This window comes from Rutidosis leptorrhynchoides, chromosome 3 (genome assembly GCF_046630445.1).
Source record: "Rutidosis leptorrhynchoides isolate AG116_Rl617_1_P2 chromosome 3, CSIRO_AGI_Rlap_v1, whole genome shotgun sequence".
In the NCBI taxonomy this organism is placed as follows: Eukaryota; Viridiplantae; Streptophyta; class Magnoliopsida; order Asterales; family Asteraceae; genus Rutidosis; species Rutidosis leptorrhynchoides.
Genome location: NC_092335.1, coordinates 539,707,220 through 539,730,792, shown reverse-complemented (window position 1 = coordinate 539,730,792; position 23,573 = coordinate 539,707,220). Strand labels below are relative to the sequence as shown.

At 36.2% G+C, this 23,573-nt stretch overlaps 2 protein-coding genes across 3 annotated transcripts; one reads left to right on the top strand and one right to left on the bottom strand.

Moving 5' to 3' along the window:
• Positions 1 to 12,839: 12,839 nt before the first annotated feature.
• Positions 12,840 to 17,281, bottom strand: LOC139898462 (probable serine/threonine-protein kinase At1g54610). 2 transcript variants are annotated; one of them, XM_071881193.1, is made up of 7 exons: positions 16,837 to 17,281; positions 15,968 to 16,252; positions 15,564 to 15,881; positions 14,309 to 14,536; positions 13,745 to 13,845; positions 13,506 to 13,623; positions 12,840 to 13,263 (listed from the first exon to the last, which is right to left on the bottom strand). In XM_071881193.1, the coding sequence occupies exons 1-7, from the start codon at positions 17,188 to 17,190 to the stop codon at positions 12,997 to 12,999; spliced, it is 1,671 nt and encodes a 556-aa protein (XP_071737294.1). In that variant the 5' UTR covers positions 17,191 to 17,281; the 3' UTR covers positions 12,840 to 12,996. The 2 variants fall into 2 exon arrangements, with proteins under 2 accessions (XP_071737294.1, XP_071737295.1); XM_071881194.1 differs by having other exon boundaries at positions 13,745 to 13,807; positions 14,309 to 14,343.
• A 3,772-nt stretch (positions 17,282 to 21,053) lies between these two features.
• Positions 21,054 to 21,410, top strand: LOC139901985 (uncharacterized). The gene has a single exon (XM_071884643.1). The coding sequence runs from the start codon at positions 21,054 to 21,056 to the stop codon at positions 21,408 to 21,410; it is 357 nt and encodes a 118-aa protein (XP_071740744.1).
• Positions 21,411 to 23,573: the final 2,163 nt, after the last annotated feature.

The following is a 23,573-nucleotide window of genomic DNA, read 5'->3' as shown; positions in this document are numbered from 1 at the left end:
CTACAACAATCATCCCAACAACAATAATAACCGCAACAACAACAACAATCAGAAACAGCTATGCCAAAGGTGTGAAAAGTATCACTCGGGGTTCTGCACCAAATTTTGCAACAAGTGTAAAAGAAATGGTCATAGCGCGGCAAAGTGTGAGGTCTACGGACCAGGGGTTAATAGAACAAAAGGAACAAATGGTGTCGGAACGAGTAATGGCGGAGCAAGTAGTGTCGGAGCAAGCTATGCCAATGTAGTTTGTTATAAATGTGGAAAACCGGGCCACATTATTAGAAATTGCCCGAACCAGGAGAACACGAATGGACAAGGCCGCGGAAGAGTTTTCAATATTAATGCGGCAGAGGCACAGGAAGACCCGGAGCTTGTTACGGGTACGTTTCTTATTGACAATAAATCTGCTTACGTTTTATTTGATTCGGGTGCGGATAGAAGCTATATGAGTAGAGATTTTTGTGCTAAATTAAGTTGTCCATTGACGCCTTTGGATAGTAAATTTTTACTCGAATTAGCAAATGGTAAATTAATTTCAGCAGATAATATATGTCGGAATCGAGAAATTAAACTGGTTAGTGAAACATTTAAGATTGATTTGATACCAGTAGAGTTAGGGAGTTTTGATGTGATAATCGGTATGGACTGGTTGAAAGAAGTGAAAGCAGAGATCGTTTGTTACAAAAATGCAATTCGCATTATACGAGAAAAAGGAAAACCCTTAATGGTGTACGGAGAAAAGGGCAACACGAAGCTACATCTTATTAGTAATTTGAAGGCACAAAAACTAATAAGAAAAGGTTGCTATGCTGTTCTAGCACACATCGAGAAAGTACAAACTGAAGAAAAGAGCATCAATGATGTTCCCATTGCAAAAGAATTTCCCGATGTATTTCCGAAAGAATTACCGGGATTACCCCCACATCGATCCGTTGAATTTCAAATAGATCTTGTACCAGGAGCTGCACCAATAGCTCGTGCTCCTTACAGACTCGCACCCAGCGAGATGAAAGAACTGCAAAGCCAATTACAAGAACTTTTAGAGCGTGGTTTCATTCGACCAAGCACATCACCGTGGGGAGCTCCTGTTTTGTTTGTCAAGAAGAAAGATGGTACATTCAGGTTGTGTATCGACTACCGAGAGTTGAACAAACTTACCATCAAGAACCGCTACCCACTACCGAGAATCGACGACTTATTTGATCAACTACAAGGCTCGTCTGTTTATTCAAAGATTGACTTACGTTCCGGGTATCATCAAATGCGGGTGAAAGAAGATGATATTCCAAAGACTGCTTTCAGAACACGTTACGGTCATTACGAGTTTATGGTCATGCCGTTTGGTTTAACTAATGCACCAGCTGTGTTCATGGACCTTATGAACCGAGTGTGTGGACCATACCTTGACAAGTTTGTCATTGTTTTCATTGATGACATACTTATTTACTCAAAGAATGACCAAGAACACGGTGAACATTTGAGAAAGGTGTTAGAAGTATTGAGGAAGGAAGAATTGTACGCTAAGTTTTCAAAGTGTGCATTTTGGTTGGAAGAAGTTCAATTCCTCGGTCACATAGTGAACAAAGAAGGTATTAAGGTGGATCCGGCAAAGGTAGAAACTGTTGAAAAGTGGGAAACCCCAAAAACTCCGAAACACATACGCCAGTTTTTAGGACTAGCTGGTTACTACAGAAGGTTCATCCAAGACTTTTCCAGAATAGCAAAACCCTTGACTGCATTAACGCATAAAGGGAAGAAATTTGAATGGAAGGATGAACAAGAGAAAGCGTTTCAGTTATTGAAGAAAAAGCTAACTACGGCACCTATATTGTCATTGCCTGAAGGGAATGATGATTTTGTGATTTATTGTGACGCATCAAAGCAAGGTCTCGGTTGTGTATTAATGCAACGAACGAAGGTGATTGCTTATGCCTCTAGACAATTGAAGATTCACGAGCAAAATTATACGACGCATGATTTGGAATTAGGCGCGGTTGTTTTTGCATTAAAGACTTGGAGGCACTACTTATATGGGGTCAAAAGTATTATATATACCGACCACAAAAGTCTTCAACATATATTTAATCAGAAACAACTGAATATGAGGCAGCGTAGGTGGATTGAATTATTGAATGATTATGACTTTGAGATTCGTTACCACCCGGGGAAGGCAAATGTGGTAGCCGATGCCTTGAGCAGGAAGGACAGAGAACCCATTCGAGTAAAATCTATGAATATAATGATTCATAATAACCTTACTACTCAAATAAAGGAGGCGCAACAAGGAGTTTTAAAAGAGGGAAATTTAAAGGATGAAATACCCAAAGGATCAGAGAAGCATCTTAATATTCGGGAAGACGGAACCCGGTATAGGGCTGAAAGGATTTGGGTACCAAAATTTGGAGATATGAGAGAAATGGTACTTAGAGAAGCTCATAAAACCAGATACTCAATACATCCTGGAACGGGGAAGATGTACAAGGATCTCAAGAAACATTTTTGGTGGCCGGGTATGAAAGCCGATGTTGCTAAATACGTAGGAGAATGTTTGACGTGTTCTAAGGTCAAAGCTGAGCATCAAAAACCATCAGGTCTACTTCAACAACCCGAAATCCCGAAATGGAAATGGGAAAACATTACCATGGATTTCATCACTAAATTGCCAAGGACTGCAAGTGGTTTTGATACTATTTGGGTAATAGTTGATCGTCTCACCAAATCAGCACACTTCCTACCAATAAGAGAAGATGACAAGATGGAGAAGTTAGCACGACTGTATTTGAAGGAAGTCGTCTCCAGACATGGAATACCAATCTCTATTATCTCTGATAGGGATGGCAGATTTATTTCAAGATTCTGGCAGACATTACAGCAAGCATTAGGAACTCGTCTAGACATGAGTACTGCCTATCATCCACAAACTGATGGGCAGAGCGAAAGGACGATACAAACGCTTGAAGACATGCTACGAGCATGTGTTATTGATTTCGGAAACAGTTGGGATCGACATCTACCGTTAGCAGAATTTTCCTACAACAACAGCTACCATTCAAGCATTGAGATGGCGCCGTTTGAAGCACTTTATGGTAGAAAGTGCAGGTCTCCGATTTGTTGGAGTGAAGTGGGGGATAGACAGATTACGGGTCCGGAGATTATACAAGAAACTACCGAGAAGATCATCCAAATTCAACAACGGTTGAAAACCGCCCAAAGTCGACAAAAGAGCTACGCTGACATTAAAAGAAAAGATATAGAATTTGAAATTGGAGAGATGGTCATGCTTAAATTTGCACCTTGGAAAGGCGTTGTTCGATTTGGTAAACGAGGGAAATTAAATCCAAGGTATATTGGACCATTCAAGATTATTGATCGTGTCGGACCAGTAGCTTACCGACTTGAGTTACCTCAACAACTCGCGGCTGTACATAACACTTTCCACGTCTCGAATTTGAAGAAATGTTTTGCTAAAGAAGATCTCACTATTCCGTTAGATGAAATCCAAATCAACGAAAAACTCCAATTCATCGAAGAACCCGTCGAAATAATGGATCGTGAGGTTAAAAGACTTAAGCAAAACAAGATACCAATTGTTAAGGTTCGATGGAATGCTCGTAGAGGACCCGAGTTCACCTGGGAGCGTGAAGATCAGATGAAGAAGAAATACCCGCATCTATTTCCAGAAGATTCGTCAACACCTTCAACATCTTAAAATTTCGGGACGAAATTTATTTAACGGGTAGGTACTGTAGTGACCCGAACTTTTCCATATTTATATATATTAATTGAGATTGATATTTACATGATTAAATGTTTCCAACATGTTAAGCAATCAAACTTGTTAAGACTTGATTAATTGAAATATGTTTCATATAGACAATTGACCACCCAAGTTGATCGGTGATTCACGAACGTTAAAACTTGTAAAAACTATATGATGACATATATATGGATATATATATATATATATATATTTAACATGATACTATGATAAGAAAACATATCATAAAGTATATTAACAATGAACTACATATGTAAAAACAAGACTACTAACTTAATGATTTTTAAACGAGACATATATGTAACGATTATCGTTGTAAAGACATTTAATGTATATATATCATATTAAGAGATATTCATACATGATAATATCATGATAATATAATAATTTAAAATCTCATTTGATATTATAAACATTGGGTTAACAACATTTAACAAGATCGTTAACCTAAAGGTTTCAAAACAACACTTACATGTAACGACTAACGATGACTTAACGACTCAGTTAAAATGTATATACATGTAGTGTTTTAATATGTATTTATACACTTTTGAAAGACTTCAATACACTTATAAAAATACTTCTACTTAACAAAAATGCTTACAATTACATCCTCGTTCAGTTTCATCAACAATTCTACTCGTATGCACCCGTATTCGTACTCGTACAATACACAGCTTTTAGATGTATGTACTATTGGTATATACACTCCAATGATCAGCTCTTAGCAGCCCATGTGAGTCACCTAACACATGTGGGAACCATCATTTGGCAACTAGCATGAAATATCTCATAAAATTACAAAAATATGAGTAATCATTCATGACTTATTTACATGAAAACAAAATTACATATCCTTTATATCTAATCCATACACCAACGACCAAAAACACCTACAAACACTTTCATTCTTCAATTTTCTTCATCTAATTGATCTCTCTCAAGTTCTATCTTCAAGTTCTAAGTGTTCTTCATAAATTCCAAAAGTTCTAGTTTCATAAAATCAAGAATACTTTCAAGTTTGCTAGCTCACTTCCAATATTGTAAGGTGATCATCCAACCTCAAGAAATCTTTGTTTCTTACAGTAGGTTATCATTCTAATATAAGGTAATAATCATATTCAAACTTTGGTTCAATTTCTATAACTATAACAATCTTATTTCAAGTGATGATCTTACTTGAACTTGTTTTCGTGTCATGATTCTGCTTCAAGAACTTCGAGCCATCCAAGGATCCATTGAAGCTAGATCCATTTTTCTCTTTTCCAGTAGGTTTATCCAAGGAACTTAAGGTAGTAATGATGTTCATAACATCATTCGATTCATACATATAAAACTATCTTATTCGAAGGTTTAAACTTGTAATCACTAGAACATAGTTTAGTTAATTCTAAACTTGTTCGCAAACAAAAGTTAATCCCTCTAACTTGACTTTTAAAATCAACTAAACACATGTTCTATATCTATATGATATGCTAACTTAATGATTTAAAACCTGGAAACACGTAAAACACCGTAAAACCGGATTTACGCCGTCGTAGTAACACCGCGGGCTGTTTTGGGTTAGTTAATTAAAAACTATGATAAACTTTGATTTAAAAGTTGTTATTCTGAGAAAATGATTTTTATTATGAACATGAAACTATATCCAAAAATTATGGTTAAACTCAAAGTGGAAGTATGTTTTCTAAAATGGTCATCTAGACGTCGTTCTTTCGACTGAAATGACTACCTTTACAAAAACGACTTGTAACTTATTTTTCCGACTATAAACCTATACTTTTTCTGTTTAGATTCATAAAATAGAGTTCAATATGAAACCATAGCAATTTGATTCACTCAAAACGGATTTAAAATGAAGAAGTTATGGGTAAAACAAGATTGGATAATTTTTCTCATTTTAGCTACGTGAAAATTGGTAACAAATCTATTCCAACCATAACTTGATCAACTTGTATTGTATATTATGTAATCTTGAGATACCATAGACACGTATACAATGTTTCGACCTATCATGTCGACACATCTATATATATTCCGGAACAACCATAGACACTCTATATGTGAATGTTGAAGTTAGCTATACAGGGTTGAGGTTGATTCCAAAATATATATAGTTTGAGTTGTGATCAATACTGAGATACGTATACACTGGGTCGTGGATTGATTCAAGATAATATTTATCGATTTATTTCTGTACATCTAACTGTGGACAACTAGTTGTAGGTTACTAACGAGGACAGCTGACTTAATAAACTTAAAACATCAAAATATATTAAAAGTGTTGTAAATATATTTTGAACATACTTTGATATATATGTATATATTGTTATAGGTTCGTGAATCAACCAGTGGCCAAGTCTTACTTCCCGACGAAGTAAAAAAATCTGTGAAAGTGAGTTACAGTCCCACTTTTAAAATCTAATATTTTGGGATGAGAATACATGCAGGTTTTATAAATGATTTACAAAATAGACACAAGTACGTGAAACTACATTCTATGGTTGAATTATCGAAATCGAATATGCCCCTTGTTATTAAGTCTGGTAATCTAAGAATTAGGGAACAGACACCCTAATTGACGCGAATCCTAAAGATAGATCTATTGGGCCTAACAAACCCCATCCAAAGTACCGGATGCTTTAGTACTTCGAAATTTATATCATATCCGAAGGGTGTCCCGGAATGATGGGGATATTCTTATATATGCATCTTGTTAATGTCGGTTACCAGGTGTTCACCATATGAATGATTTTTATCTCTATGTATGGGATGTGTATTGAAATATGAAATCTTGTGGTATATTGTTACGATTTGATATATATAGGTTAAACCTATAACTCACCAACATTTTTGTTGACGTTTAAAGCATGTTTATTCTCAGGTGAATACTAAGAGCTTCCGCTGTTGCATACTAAAATAAGGACAAGATTTGGAGTCCATGTTTGTATGATATTGTGTAAAAACTGCATTCAAGAAACTGATTTCGATGTAACATATTTGTATTGTAAACCATTATGTAATGGTCGTGTGTAAACAGGATATTTTAGATTATCATTATTTGATAATCTACGTAAAGCTTTTTAAACCTTTATTTATGAAATAAAGGTTATGGTTTGTTTTAAAAATGAATGCAGTCTTTGAAAAACTTCTCATATAGAGGTCAAAACCTCGCAACGAAATCAATTAATATGGAACGTTTTTAATCAATAAGAACGGGACATTTCACAATGGAAGTGGGAAAGAATAACAATGGATTTCATCACAAAACTACCAAAAACGACGGGCGGTTATGATACCATTTGGGTTATTGTTGATCGTCTCACCAAATCTGCCCACTTCCTAGCCATGAAGGAAACCGACAAAATGGAAAAACTTGCACAACTTAACATTAAAGAGATCATAGCCCGTCACGGTGTACCTTTATCGATTATTTCTGACCGAGATGGCCGTTTTGTTTCTAGATTTTGGTGTACCTTACAAGAAGCGTTGGGAACGCGTTTAAACATGAGCACCGCATATCATCCACAAATCGACGGACAAAGCGAACGCACAATCCAAACCTTGGAAGACATGTTACGAGCTTGCGTTTTCGATTTTGGAAAAGCTTGGGAAAAGCATTTGCCACTAGCCGAGTTCTCTTACAACAATAGTTATCACACGAGTATAAAAACCGCACCTTTTGAAGCATTATACAACCGCAAATGTCGTTCTCCTCTTTGTTGGGCCGAAGTAGGCGACACACAAATCACCGAACCCGAACTCATTCATGAAACAACCGAGAAGATCGTTCAAATCCGAGATAGGCTTTGAACGACCCGTAGTCGTCAAAAGAGCTATACAGACAAAAGACGCAACGACCTCGAATTTCAAGTCGGTGACCGCGTAATGTTAAAAGTCGCGCCTTGAAAAGGTGTAATTCGTTTCGGAAAATGCGGGAAGCTAAATCCGCGGTATATTGGTCCTTTTGAAATCTTGGAGCGTGTTGGAACAGTCGCTTATCGTTTAGATCTTCCACCTCAACTGAGCTCCGTTCATCCTACTTTCCATGTATCAAATTTGAAGAAGTGTTTTGCTGAACCCAAACTCGTCATCCCTCTCGAGGAACTTACTATTGATGACAAACTTCATTTTGTGGAGGAACCGTTTGAAATTGTGGACCACTCTGTCAAAACGCTAAAACAAAGCCGAATTCTGATTGCCAAGGTCTATTGGAACGCCAAAAGAGGACCCGGGTTTACTTGGGAAAGACAAGATCAAATGCAAAGGAAATATCCTCATTTATTCGCGAATTTGGAAACGCAAGATCTCGAGGAAGAAACAACGACTACTACGCCTACTTAAATTTCGGGACGAAATTTCTTTTAAGGAGTAGGTAATGTAACATCCCGCCTTTTTCCGTTTACTTTCCGTTATTTTAAAGTCCGTTATATAATTATAACATCTTCCGTTAATACGCGTTTTTAAAATATTTCGTTTATGTAATTCACGCACCCGCTTTAAACTTGAGGGACTAAACTTGCCAAGAGGCCATAGTCTTGACTAGGTCAACTAGTCAACCATGACCTCTCATCCATTCATTTCACCTCCTCCTATTTTCTCTAATACTTTCAACTTTTCTCTCAAAACTCCAAATCAAAGATTCATCATCCATTTTCAATCTAGGAATCAAACATCAAAACAAATTACATATTTGAAATCCTTGCATCTTCCTCTTCAATTCCATACCGATTTCATCTATTTTGGGTAACTTTCTAAAATCACTAGATTTCTTGTTCTTGATGTTTTTGACTTATAAAAGTATTAATTAGTGTCTATGGCTCAAGTCTAACATGAATATATGATTTATATGCTTGTTCTTGTCATTTTAATGTAACTAGTTTGAACTTGAAAAGTGTGTGCTTAATCTTGTGTTTTGGATGATTAAATGTTATTGTTGTGTTAAAGTTCATGTATTAAATGTGTTACTAGCATCATTAGCTTCATTTTGATGTGTAGGTTGATTAAGAAAACTTCATAAACATGGTTATTAAATTTATGATTTGAGTTAGGGTTTGATAGAAGTAAAATGAACTTTTGATGCATCAAATGCTATGAAATGTTGTTTGTAAATGTTTGGTTGCAATGTATGTTTAAGCACCTTCGAAACGGCATATCATACATGTAAATTGGTTGCCCGAATCATGAAATGCATTTAATGAACTTGAATGTAATAAATGATGAGCATTTAATGCGGTTTTGGTTGTTGTAAATGATGGATTGATTGATGAAATGTGCTCAGTTGTTTTCCTCTTCAAAATACCTTTCCAACGGTGTATGATACATGTTTTAAGTGTTTACGGTTCACAAATTGTGTTTGTTTGAGTATTGGTTCGAGACTTGTGAAATTTCAGCAAAATGCAACTGCCCAGGTGTTTGGATGCCGTCCCAGAATTTGGACGCCGTCCAGGCCTTCACAACTGGACGCCGTCCAAATGAACTATCTGGGGCTGTCCAACTTGGTCATTTCATGAAAAATTCTAACTATGTTACGCACCTCCGATTAACATGTAACTTGTTCTAACATGCTTATATATGATTAAAAACCTCAGAAAAATAGTTCGAGACCCGACCCGAACATGTTGACTTTTTCGTTGACTTTGACCCGACCAAAGTTGACTTTTATTCAAACTTAACCGAATACTTACGCAATCGTTCTAACATGCTTTTATACTTATATCTTGCATGAAACTTGACAACGTGACTCACGTGTTATATAATCGAGTCGTAACGAGCCATATGACTAATTGAACGACTTTGACCAACTGTGTTTACCGTTATTGATACAACCTACTTGTTTAGGTCAAGACTAGCATCCGTTCTTACACACGTTTACTTGTGAAGTGCTTTTATACTCTTCCACTCAAGGTGAGATCATAGTCCCACTTTTACTCTTTTAAACTTACAATTGGGATGAGAAAACATAAACGTTTCATTTTACAAAGTGAACACAAGTACGAAATAAACATTCTACATACGAGTTAGAACAAAATCCTCAATTCGATTATCATTAGTTATACTTACCGGGTGTAAGCGAGAACTTATGTTGTATGGCCATATGAGTTTGACAAACCCTCATTCGGACAGTTCGCTACCGTTATTCGGATGGAATATATTTTTGAGAAACTGTGTATGTTCTAACACTATTGTGATGGGGTTCGTGGAAAGTTAAGCCTTGATAATTGGGTGCTCGTGATAACAAATTTTAGAATGGTTTACTATTATTTCAATGTTATAAATCTTGTGGTTCATTTGTACTTACTCACTTACTTACTTAAACCTATGATTTCACCAACGTTTTCGTTGACAGATTTCTATGTTTTTCTCAGGTCCTTGAACGTTTTGTGATACATGTTTCCGCTTACTAATTTTTGATACTTGCTTGTATAAGCTAGTTTTTTAAATATTCAATCCTCCGATCACCACCACCTCTATTACCTTCATTCTCTCCGACCATCACCACCACCCAGCTCCGACTACCATCATTATGTTTAATTTCCATGTTGAGTGACATGGCTCCAAACTTTAAATTATATGAAAGTCACATTACATCATAATCGTATTTGCTTTTTAACATCACGAAAAATTTGAACTAGTCAATTGGTTGAGATTATTCGATCGTTACGGTCTTGTAAAGGACATGGGTTTAGCAAGGAAACGATTATCATGAGGTTTGAAAGGGTTAGTGATGTCTATAATTATGCTAAGATTTTAAACACTATTCGAATATATGGTCGGAATCTTCGAGCATACAAAGCAAAAGGAGAAGATAAGGGATTGTTCTACTTTAGGTACCATGCACCGATGATCCAGCCACGTCAGCCCGATAGTAGGGCTGAACAAATAACCGTTTTAACCGAACCATAACCGCTTTAACCGCTCCAACCAAACCGAATTAACAGAACCGCAGATATGGTTAACATTTATTGATTAACCGAACTTATGGGACGGTTATGAAAATGAAGGATACCCGCCCCAATTTAACCGTACCCGCCCATTTTCACTTATCATTGATCAAATTTTTTACATATATTAATATATTGTGTGGAGGCATGGTAGTTTTGGATGTATTATATTCGATCAATTTTTTACATATATTAATATATCAAATTTTTTACATATACCAATCACTTATCTTTGATGATTTCCTTTTGTTAATTCATGTACCGGTGCTGCATATTTAGTATGTTTTGTTAGTGTAGCTGCATATTTTAGTTGTGCATGGTATTCCTTCCATGCTTTAGCCTTGTCTTCGAGTTTTAATTAATATAAATTCTGCTGCTTAAAAAAAGGCAAAAAAAATTGTTGATTATTTCACTACATCATAAGAATGCTCATTTGTACATTGATTGCGTTTGGTGTCTATAAACCATAAAGCTAATGAATATACTCGATTAGTTACTGTCGCTTAAATTTTTGAAAGAGAAAGATGATCATTGTATGTATTTTTTTAAGTTATATTTGGTTTTATGCATGTTTTTTTAGTGCAAACGACGTTGATTTATATTCATCTTTAGTTAAACATATGCGACAGACGTACTTTTATATCGAAATGTTAGTTTATATAGTATTAGGCACCACCTCATAAAAAATTTTAGCCGGTAAATGGTTAACCAAATTAACCGTTTTATATAGACTTTTTAACCAATTTAACCGAATTAACCAAACCGTTATTAACCGAACCGAACGCTTAAAATATTCAATTAACCGAATTATTGGTTATGGGGGTGGGTTTCGCTCAAAACCGCCCCCAACCGCTCCATGCTCAGCCCTACCCGATAGATAAGGGATAAAAATACTTAGGCTGTGTTTACACGTAAGTCCATTAACTTGGACAAATCTATGTGTATCCGATAGCCTGCACATTTATCCAAAAATATCTAGGCAGTGGCACATGAGCGGAGACCTGTGCCACGTCAGCCCGAATATTTAGGAAAGTTTGTTACACCCACAAATGGTACGTGTGTCACATCAATCATCCATATAACAAACTTTCTCGCCTATAAATGGACCCTTGGGTCATTTATTTCACATAACTTCACTGTCTGCAAACTTAGTCTACCAAAATTACATCGCATGCGTAAGTTTGCTCAATTCCGACTAAATTCCGATCATCTTCATTGGAAATCATACCTAGATATTATTTACTCAATCTAATTGAGTAGATTAATCCGACTGATTGTTTTACACCCTCGCGAACTCTCGGATTCCAATAGAGTTTGCATGATTTCCGGAGATAAAACAACCAATCAATCCTATTTTGCCAAATCTAAGTACTCAAACCTGTTACTCGCAGTTTTAGATTTGATCAACGTAAAAATGATAAGGCTCCATATGGGTATATATTATGAGCTAAAATGATAAACGCTGCATATGAATTCCTTCAAACTGCATCTCTTTTGCCCTATTTCGAAGTTGAACAAAAAACTTTAGCTACAAATACTATCCTTATATTGGTTTTCCAAGTTGAACTAAATAAAGTCTACAAAGGAAAGAATGGATTGAATGGTTCATATAGGTTCAAACTGCATACAATTCACTATTTTATATTATCTAGTATTTTCAAGTTGAACCAAAAAATTTAGCTACCAAAAAAAAAAAAAAAAAAAAAAAAGGATTGGATGGTAGATATATAATTTTAATACATGCAACTTCTTATAAATTAACTGAGCAATAGATAGATGTCTTGACAAAATCATAGTCCCAACCCAATATGATTTATCATCATTCTTGTGTTCAATATTACAACTATATTGAACACAAAAACGATGATAAATCATATTGGGTTGGGACTATGATTTTGTCATTATAAAATGATAGATATCTTCTGATTGCAATAACAAGAAGCAACAGTCTCCACTCACAAAATCTCAAAGCAAAACGTTTGCCCATCCATACACAATCTTAAAAACTGATCTCATAGTTCAACAGCTGGAAAATTATACATCTCAATTAATTACTTAATAAATATAGTTGAATAATATTCGATCGTTTGTTTCATAGTTGTATGTTTCTAATCGAAGTTTTTCAACAACAACAAAAAAAAAAAGGCAAACAAAATGAGCATTTACATTACTCAAATAAGAACTGAACAAGATACATATAACAAAATACTTTACCTCTGCATTCTACATGTAAAAAAGGGTATCCGGCATAATATTGGTCCAGCAACAAGTCTAATTGTTCTTTGAAGATGAATCGTTATGCTTCTTTTTGCGTGAACGACCTGTAGGAGCAGTAGGCTCAGCCAATGGACCAGACCATGTCTGAATAGGTTGTTTTGCGTATGAAAAATTGGAACTAAACGGGACATCAGGCGGGTCAAAAGTTGGATCCATGTGATGTGAAGAACCCAATGGGTAACCCAGTGTGCCATCCTGGTGAGGTGGAGGAAACTTCTCGCTTTTGCTCTTTGCGTTTGCATGTGTAATCAACCTCCGTCTCTGCAAAAAAGCAACATGTGTTCAAATGAAATTACGTGTGATAGTAGAAGTGGCAATTTCGAACCATTTACTTACGAATGGGCCGATTCAGGTAACATGTTATGTTTAATCTCCAGAAGGTCAAACTAGTAAAATCGATAATATAGGCTGCAAATTACTCGGTCGGGACTTTGCATAACTGAACCCACTATGTTTATTTAATATTGAACACAAAACGTAAAAGCTTATCTGTCGTGTCATACATCAATGTTGGCTTGCAGCTCAGCATTGGCTTCTAGAGCAGGCATTGGTCGTGCATGTCTTTCACGTGGGCGACTCTTCTTCACGCCATCCGCATTGGTTTTACCAGCAGCTCTTAATCTACCAAAAAAATATATTCACCTTTTATTAAATATTTATATTATATATTATATATGCCAAGGTAAATGTTTATTTATTTATTTTATTATCATGATAACTTATTGCAAAACATATTTCATACCTTCTAGCTTCTTCATCACGTAATTTGGCATCCATCTCTTTGGTGGGTGGATATTTTGGAAGGCTTGAAGGATCACAAGCGTAAGGTTTAGTCATAAAGAACTGCAAAATGATATGTGCCATTGTTGATCACTTCATGTATTATTTACGTCTTTTAATTATAACAAAGAAGGAACAAAGGATACCAAGAATTGTGTATGATTACTGTTCATTCAACTAATATATGGTACTGTATTCTTGCACACAACACCTTTTTACGTTTTATATGTAACCCATTCGCCCAATTTAAAAAAAAAAAAAATGAAGGAAATTTTATATAAGTATTAAAAATAACTCGTAATAAACATAAGCGGAAGAAGTAACAGTGCTCACAGGTAGTCAGTTATGATAATTAGGTTGGCTTAAGAGAAATTCAGATTAAAGCAACGCAGAAAGAGAAAATAAAAAATGCACTTAAGAGCAATTCCCATATTTCATTTTTTTTTTAAAATAAAAATAAATAACTGAAATAAATTTGTAAGGCTTTAATAAAATGAGATTCAACTTTGGTTATAAAAATGCTTACTTCACTTTGTAAAGCATCTGTTGCAGTTTTCCTATCTGCAGGATCAATTGAAAGAAGGGTATCAATCAATGGCAATGAAGATGGTGGAAAATGTTTAAATGTTTCCATTATGCACCGTTTGTATGACTGTTGTGGCTTAAATATTGTTGCATGTGGCAGCTTTGATTTTTTCCAATATTCTTCAGATGGAGAACCACATAATTTAAAAACCTTATGAAGCTGCTCTACCTATTATTCCACAAACAACCAACACCAAAACATTAACACTCCAAATACTGTCCCACAAAAAAAAAAAAAGTTTCATTTTTAAAAGAGTTAATTACACTGATGGTCCCTGTGATCTTGGTTAAATTACGTCGCTAGTCCCTAATTCTTAAAAATTATATGCTTCGTCCCTGTGGTTTTACGTTCAAACGGCGGCGGTCCCTGTGGTCTTGGTTAAATTACGTCGCTAGTCCCTAACTATTGAAAGTTATATGCTTCGTCCCTGTGGTTTTAAGTCCAAACGACGGTGGTCCCTGTCGTCTTGGTTAAATTACGGCGCTAGTCCATAACTCTTAAAAATTAAATGCTTCGTGCTCATTCGAATAATCAAAAGGGCTTAGATGGGATGTAAACTGATTTACATAAATCTTTAGCTTAATTTAACTAAGTTACTTGAATTTAAATAGTAACTGCGTATAGTTCCATTATTCAAGTCTTCAAGTTGCAGGTTCCTATTATTATTATTATCAACAACGTTTGCTAAACATAATCATAATACATATTAATAAATTCATTGATAATAGCAATTAGCTGCAATATACATACACAACTTAACATATAAACAGACACACGTATAGAGGATTTCTCAAATAAAAATACTACTGTACGAAGCATTTAATTTTTAACACTCAAATAAAAATACTACTTAAAATATAAACAGACACACGTAGTTATTATTATTATCGCCTAAATCATAATCATAACCACATGGACGAAGCATTTAATTTTTAAGAGTTATGGACTAGCAACGTAATTTAACCAAGACCACAGGGACCACCGCCATTTGGACTTAAAACCACAAGGACGAAGCAAATAATTTTCAAGAGTTAGGGACTAGCGACGTAATTTAACCAAGACCACAGGGACCACCGGCGTTTGGACTTAAAACCACAGGGACGAAGCATATAATTTTTAAGAGTTAGGGACTAGCGACGTATTTTAACCAAGACCACATGGACCATCAGTGTAATTAACTCTTTTTAAAAATTACCTCTGTACGACCAGGCATGATAGGCTTGCCAGCCAATAACTCTGCTAAAATGCACCCTGCGCTCCATAGGTCAACACCCACACCATAATCAGTGGCACCAAGTAAAAGTTCAGGTGGTCTATACCATAATGTAACCACCCGACTAGTCATCGGCTGTTTATGATTCGGATCAAAAAATGACGCCAAACCAAAATCGGCTATTTTCAAACTCCCATCGTTATCAAGTAGAAGATTTGACCCTTTAATATCCCGGTGCAACACATGGCTATTGTGACAATGTTCAAGCCCAGACAAAAGTTGATGCATGTAACACTTAACCTATAATATTCATACACAGTTAAATAAAATTAAAATAAAAAACACAATTTTTCTTTAATTTTTGAGAAAGTATCATGTATATTAACCTGAGGCTCGGTAAACTTTATAGTAGGACTAGCTGCAAGTCCAGCCAAATCATGCTCCATATACTCGAAAACAAGATACAAACTACAAGACATTCTTGATGTCACCAACCCTTCCAACTTAACGACGTTAGGATGATCTACACGACGTAATATCAAAATCTCTCTGGCCATAAATTTTACACTCTCGGGCTCCAAATTGTCAAATCGGACTTTCTTTAATGCAACTATTTTTCCTGTCATTGTATCCCTAGCTTTGTACACGTTACTGTATGTGCCTTGCCCAATCTAATCACAAGATGTAAATACTTATAACATAATCAAACAACATAAAAAACCCAGTGTTGTAAAACTCCCCGATTAATGCCGATTACTCCTTTATAGGAATCAGCCAATCCTAGTTTCCAAAATCCGAGTAATGAATTGGTCAACGTAGGTCACTGGGTCAAAGTCAAATTTAATTGGAGAAAGTCTGATTTAGTAGGTCAAAGTCGGTTAAAGTGAAAATCAGTCAACAATTTAATTTTAACATGAAATTAAATTAGAAATTTATAGTTTTTGAACAAATAGAGTTTATGTTTATGTTTCTAGATAATTATGTATATGTTTATGGATTTGTTGTATATTTACACATATAACTTTAAAATTTATTACACAAATATATAAAAAGTGAAATCCGGTTACTACTTCCCGAGTAGAGAATTTTGCAACCTTGACAACATTTAAATAATTATAATACAATCAATCAATAAACACTAAAATTCGCAATGCATAATATCACAGGTTTCAGTTTTTTTTTTGACAAATTCAGTGCCCTAATGGTAACATAAAGCTTAAAGAATATTTAAAAACAATCATGAGTACATACATACCTTGTCGATTTTTTCAAAAGTATCAGCTCTTCGAGGAATCCAGCCGTTGATGGCCTCACCGGCAACAGCAGATAACCAAGGTGGCCAGCCGGCAGCCACCTGTTCACCATGAATATTCTTACCCGGATTACTAAGTCTAGGGTTCGGTTTCGACCGCCTTCTCTCACCTCTCGGCCTCACACTCCCATCTTTTTCCACTTTTCGAACAACCTCATTTTGGCTGACATCATCAGTCTCCCTATTTCTGTCTCTTGTTTTATAATAATTATTATTATTATTATTATCATCAACTACTTCAATTTCAGAACTTTGTGGCCCAGAAGATGAAATTTCTCTTCCAAACACACACCCCATCTATCTCCCAAGCTTTTAAAAACCCTATCACTCATTTCTCATGTCATTCTGAGCTAATTCCAATCACAATCATCCTGAAAAGCACACAAATCAAATCAAGAACCCTTAATTTTCTTACCAAAAAAAAAAAAAAAATTTAATATTGTACTAAAGACAGAGAGTATAATGTATTTCAGCATAAATAAATGAAGGGAAATAATGGGGTTTTGATAAAGATACATAAAAACCCTACCTTTTTCTCTTTAATGCCCAACAAAGCAAGGGCAGTAATCATTCATCACAAGTTTATATATATATATTGGTCAAACATGAACAAAAACAAAAGGGTTTGAAAGGAATAAAACAAGAAACTTTAAAAATAGTGCTTTTAAAAGAAAAGGGGAAAAAAAAAAAAAAAAACAAGTTTGTTTGATTAAAGATCTAAAGATGGATTGTAACTTACTGAGTTTTAATAACTAGAGATTTGTGAGAACTGAAGACAGTGAGAGTTGATCCGCTGCTGTTGTGTTCCCTCACGTTAGTCAATCACTCTCAAATAGTAGCATTTGTTTGTGTGTTTTTGACTTTTTTCCCTATGAAATGATCTTACACGAGGTTTCACCCACCCTGTAAAAAAACTACTCCTTAATACACAAAACCCTTACCTTTTTTTGTTTTTTTTTTTTACGGCAAAAATTAATATATTAATAGAAACCTTCGTGGAATCGATGAAGAAAATATAACATATTATATAGAGAGGCTTAAAAGCCACAAAGAAAAATACAACAAGACATACAACTAAAAGAAAAGTAAATAGAAAAGCTAAAACCGAACTTAACCGAGCTTAAACGCAAAAAACCGAGCTTTAATCGAGCTTAAACGCAAGTAAAAACGCTTAACCGAACATAGAAGCCCTTTAACTTTTTAGCAACCGTTTTTATTACAAGGATAAAATAATAAATAATAAAACAATAAATAAATATAAAATAAATACAATACTAGATTTGAATTTGAGTGATGATCTAAGTACTTCCAAAATTCTCCTTGAATTCCATATTAATAGTTCTGTTATGACCTTGTTATGAGCTTTCAATATTTTATTTATGTTATATAATATTTAGAATAATATTCAAATGAATCATAAATTTAAGTTGAGATTTAAGAAAAATCTCTACCCTTAGTTCTCAAATCCAACAACATGAAGGCTGGCCGAAACTACACGCGCCTTAGCGAATCCGCACCACACGCGACTCACTACCTCTACCGCAACAACAATCGAGATTGGCCGAACATACACGCGCCCTAGTGAATCTGCACCACACGAGAGTCACTATCCCAACAGAATGACTGCATCTACACGTGTCATTGTGAATCCGCACCACACGCGATTCATCGCCCAAAATACCACAACACAGGAATGGTACTCCCATTCCCCACCGGTACTCACATTTCCCGATAACGTTATACCATGCCGATATAACACTATTCCCAACACCATACAAACCATATGGTCAACCATACCCGCGTCATGGTGATACCGGCTCCGTGGTTCACACCATACGCGTTGTCGTGATGCTACCGGCTCCGTGGTTCACATCATAACAAACCCGCACATGCTATGACACTACCGGCGCCGTGGTCCATACCATAGCACACAAATAAATACACTATATATATCCATGTATAATTATTTCACTCACTTGGAATCTTTGCACACGCATCATTCGTACGCGTGCACAATGATCATATACATAGCATTGTATATGTATATTTTATTTGCTATAGGCTAAAAGCAGAATTACGCGAATTATAATCCAAAGTTATGCAATATCCGCTGAAAATAAGCACAGCAGTTATGTTTTCGCATTAACAAAAGACTGCGGGTTAATCCGCTATGTTTCCACGGATAGTTAGGCAATCCGCAAACATCGGATATTTCGAATACTATAAATAGAGAGCATGGCCTCTCATTTATAGGTTGTTGATTCTCTGCCATTCGCCGGAGCCTTTTTAATTTTCACTTGTGAACTTGCCCAAGGGATTTTTGCATCGCGCTAAGGTGAATCATGTTAATTGACAATCAAGACCGGGTCGGGGTGGTTGATCACTTGATTGCTAAAGTGAAAGACGATCATCGGAGCCCAAAATAAACATCAAACATCCCATCCTCCATCTTATTATTGCACTCAATCCTTAATTAAGTAATAACTTGATTTAGGATTGATCAATTGGCGCCATCCGTGGGACACGTTTTGCAAATTAAACTGAAAATTTTTTGTTTCGTGTTATCAAACGATTAATTCTTTGGTTTAATTTCAATCGTGTTTTTGTTATGATGATTTGCAGGCGAATACGTTTGAAATTGGCGGTAAATTGCTTGATTATTTAGAATAATGATCAATATCGGAAATGATAGCGATATAGTGGTCGTTGTGCGAGCGAATGTCCAAAAAAGGGGGGGAAAGCGAAAGTCAGCTAAAATGTATCAAAGTTGGCAACTCGCGCTAATTAGTTTCCCGAAAATGCAGAGCGATGATTTCTCTGAAATGCCGATAGTAGTATCGTGCAAAATCGCAGAAACTGGAATTACAGTCATGAAAGTTCATATTGATAATGGCAGTAGTGTTGATATTATTTACGAACAATGTTTCGTTCAACTGTCAGAGAGTATTAAAGCAAACCTGCAAACAACTGCGGTTTCGCTAACTGGTTGTGCAGGAGAATCTTCATTGCCTATAGGTGTTTTGCCATTAGACATTGAGCTAGCTGATGTAAATGATGACGCTTTGGCGCGACAAGCGCGGTTAGATTTTTATGTTATGCGAGCCTCATATCACTATAACATGCTTCTGGGAAGAACCGCTATAAGTAGATTTGGAATTATCCCGTCTACAATTCATGGCATGATTAAGTTTCCAACATATAAAGGGGTCGCCACAATATGTTCAATGAGCATCATGCCTATTTGTGCGGCTGTTAACGTAAAAACCGCAGGACAAGAAACTGTTGCTGATGCGGATAATATGGAAATGATTAATACTGCATACCCCGAGCAGAAAATTAAAGTAGGACGCAATGTTAGTGCGGATACTAGGAAAAAAATTATGCAACTGCTTGTTCAGTACATGGATGTTTTCGCTTGGTGCGAAAATGATATGACTGGTGTTTCGCGTCATATTGCGGAGCACAGGCTTAATGTAAATCCAGCTCTAAAACCTGTAGTACAAAAGCGAAGGGGTATGGCCCCAGATCGCGTAAAATGGATGTGCGAAGAGATAAAAAAATTGGTGCGAGCTGGAATTTTACGCGAAGTTCAATACCAATCATGGATTGCGAATCCAGTTTTGGTGAAAAAACCTGATGGTTCTTGGAGAATGTGTATTGATTACAAAGATTTGAATAAAGCGTGCCCTAAGGATAACTACCAGCTTCAAGAAATTGATTTAAAGGTGGAATCTTTGCATGCTTTTCCATATAAATGTTTTTTGGATGCGGCAAGAGGTTATCATCAGATTCCAATGGCTCAAGAGGACGCAGATAAAACCGCATTTCATACCGGGAAAGGCATATATTCCTATATAATGATGCCTTTTTGGTTTAATCAATGCGGGTGCGACATACCAACGTTTGATCGATACTGCGTTTGATAAACAAATAGGGCGTAATCTTGAGGCTTATGTAGATGATTTAGTGATCAAAAGCACAACGCAAGAGCGAATTATTGACGATATGCGCGCGAAATATTTGACACACTGCGAAGAATAAACATGAAGCTTAATCCGCTAAAATGCAGTTTTGGCGAAACTGAAGGAAAATTTTTGGGATATCTTGTTACAGAACAAGGTATTCAAGCTAATCCAAAAAAGATCGCGGCTATAGAAAACATGACCGCGCCAAGAACTGTTAAAGAGGTGCAAAGTTTGACGGGAAAGTTAGCTGCATTAACCCGTTTCTTGTCTAAAGCTGCTGAAAGACAATTGCCGTTTTTCAAAACCTTAAAAGGTTGCTTGAAGCACAAAAGCTTTGTTTGGTCAAGCGAAGCAGAAGCTGCATTTCAAGAAATGAAGAAATTGTTGAAAACTTTGCCTACATTAACAGCGCCAATTGATGGCGAAATACTATACCTTTATATATCGGTGGTAAATGAAGCTTTTGGTTCAGTTTTAATCGCGAAAAGGGATAAAATACAAAAGCCTGTGTATTTTGTCAGTAAAGCTCTTACAGGAAGTGAAATAAATTAAGCGTCGATTGAGAAGTTTGTATACGCGCTTATTTTAACATCGCGAAGGCTACGAAGATATTTTCAGGGGCATCCAGTACATGTGTTAACCAGAATGCCAATCAAGCAGGTCTTAACAAAACCAGAGATATCTGGCAGACTCGCGTTGTGGGCGGTAGAGTTTGGTGCTTATCAAATATCTTATCTTCCGCGAGGTGCTGTAAAGGGCCAGGTTATGGCGGATTATCTCGCTGAAATGTCCGGAGAGTTGGAAGTGATCAATGAGCGAACAGCGTTAAAATCGGTAATTGGCGAAATTTGGGATTTATTTACTGATGGTGCTTCATGTGTAGAGGGCGCAGGTGCGGGTTTAGTTTTGGCAAGCCCAAGTGGTGAAGAGCATACATACGCGTTGCATTTTAATTTTGATGTGACAAATGATGAGGCAGAGTATGAAGCAATACTTGCTGGTTTAAATATTGCGCGAAAAATGAATATTACTAAGTTGCGAGCATTTACAGATTCTCAGTTAGTAGCAAATCAGTTTAATGGTTCTTTTGATGCACATGCTTCTTCTATGCAGAAATACTTGCAGTTGTTACGAGAATCGACAGAGCGGTTTGAACATTTTGAACTTTCGCAAGTGCCAAGAAGTCAAAATAAGAAGGCGGATGCTTTGAGTAAGTTGGCCGCTCTGACGTTTTCACACTTTCAAAAACAAGTGTGGGTTGAGGAATTGCCAAGCAAGTCAATAGATAATGACTTAATGGTCGCATCTGTTGAAGAGGAACAGCCAAATTGGATGGAGCCAATCCTGCAGTATATCTGCAATGATACTTTGCCAAGTGATAGCCACGAAGCTCGTTTAGTAAGAAAGCGGGCACCAATGTATATCATTCAAAATGATATTCTATACCGCAAATCGTACTGCGGGCCAATGATGCGATGTGTTGGACCAATTGAAGCAGAAATGATAGTGGAAGAAGTGCATAACGGCACTTGCGCACTGCATTCAGGGTACAAAACTATTACAGTGAAAATTATGTGGATGGGTTACTTTTGGCCATCCCTATACCGCGATGTGGCGAAAATTGTTAAACGCTGTAAAAGTTGCCAAAGGCATGCTCCGCAGAATCGAATGCCAAGGCATGATATGATTCCTGTTAATTCGCCATGGCCATTTCACAAATGGGCTATTGATATTGTGGGGCCATTTCCTGCAGGGCCTAGCAATGTTAAGTTCTTGATTGTGGCAGTTGATTATTTTACTAAATGGGTTGAAGCTAAGGCAGTTCGCACTATCACTGGGGTACAAGTGCGAAATTTTGTGTGGGAGTGCATTGTCTGCAGATTTGGCATTCTACGAGAGTTGGTCAACGATAATGGTGCACAAATAGCGAAAGATCCTTTTAAGACATGGTGCACTGATTTAAATATAATACAAAGGTTTACATCAGTGGTGCATCCACAGGCTAATGGTTTATGCGAAGTAACCAACCGCGACATAGTAAGCGGTATTAAAAAGCGGTTATGCGAGAAGCGAACTGGTTGGGTAGATGAACTACCTAATGTGTTGTGAGCACATCGCACAACTTTTAAGAAGAGCACAGGAGAAACACCTTTTAGTTTGGTATATGGCTCTGAGGCAGTAATCCCCGCAGAAATTCTGGTACCAACGCATAGAATTGCTAACTTTGAGGAAGAAGCAAATGATGCTGCGTTGAGCGAAAATCTGAATTTCATTGAAGAGCGGAGGTTAATGGATGCTATCAGAGAAGCAAATAATAAACAGCAAATTGCTAAGTATTATATTAAAAGAGTACGTGCTTTGTCTTTTGATATAGGCGAATGGGTACTGCGAAATAATGAAGCAAGCAGAGCAGAAAAGTTTGGCAAATTGGGTCCTAATTGGGAAGGCCCTTATCAAATTGTGACAATTAATGCAGCATGTTCATATAAGCTCGCGGATATGGAAGGGCGAACTTTAACTAATGCGTGGCATGCTGTTTTATTAAAGCGATATTATGCATAACTTTGTAAAAGTTATAAAATGCAAATGTGTAAAGTGCGAAGTTGGCTTCACGACTTATGGCTGATATTCCTTTTATGTGTTCTTATTTTTAATTTTTGTAAGTCTTGATCACGCTTGTAGGAATTTTAAAAAAAAAATAGACACTTGTAAAAG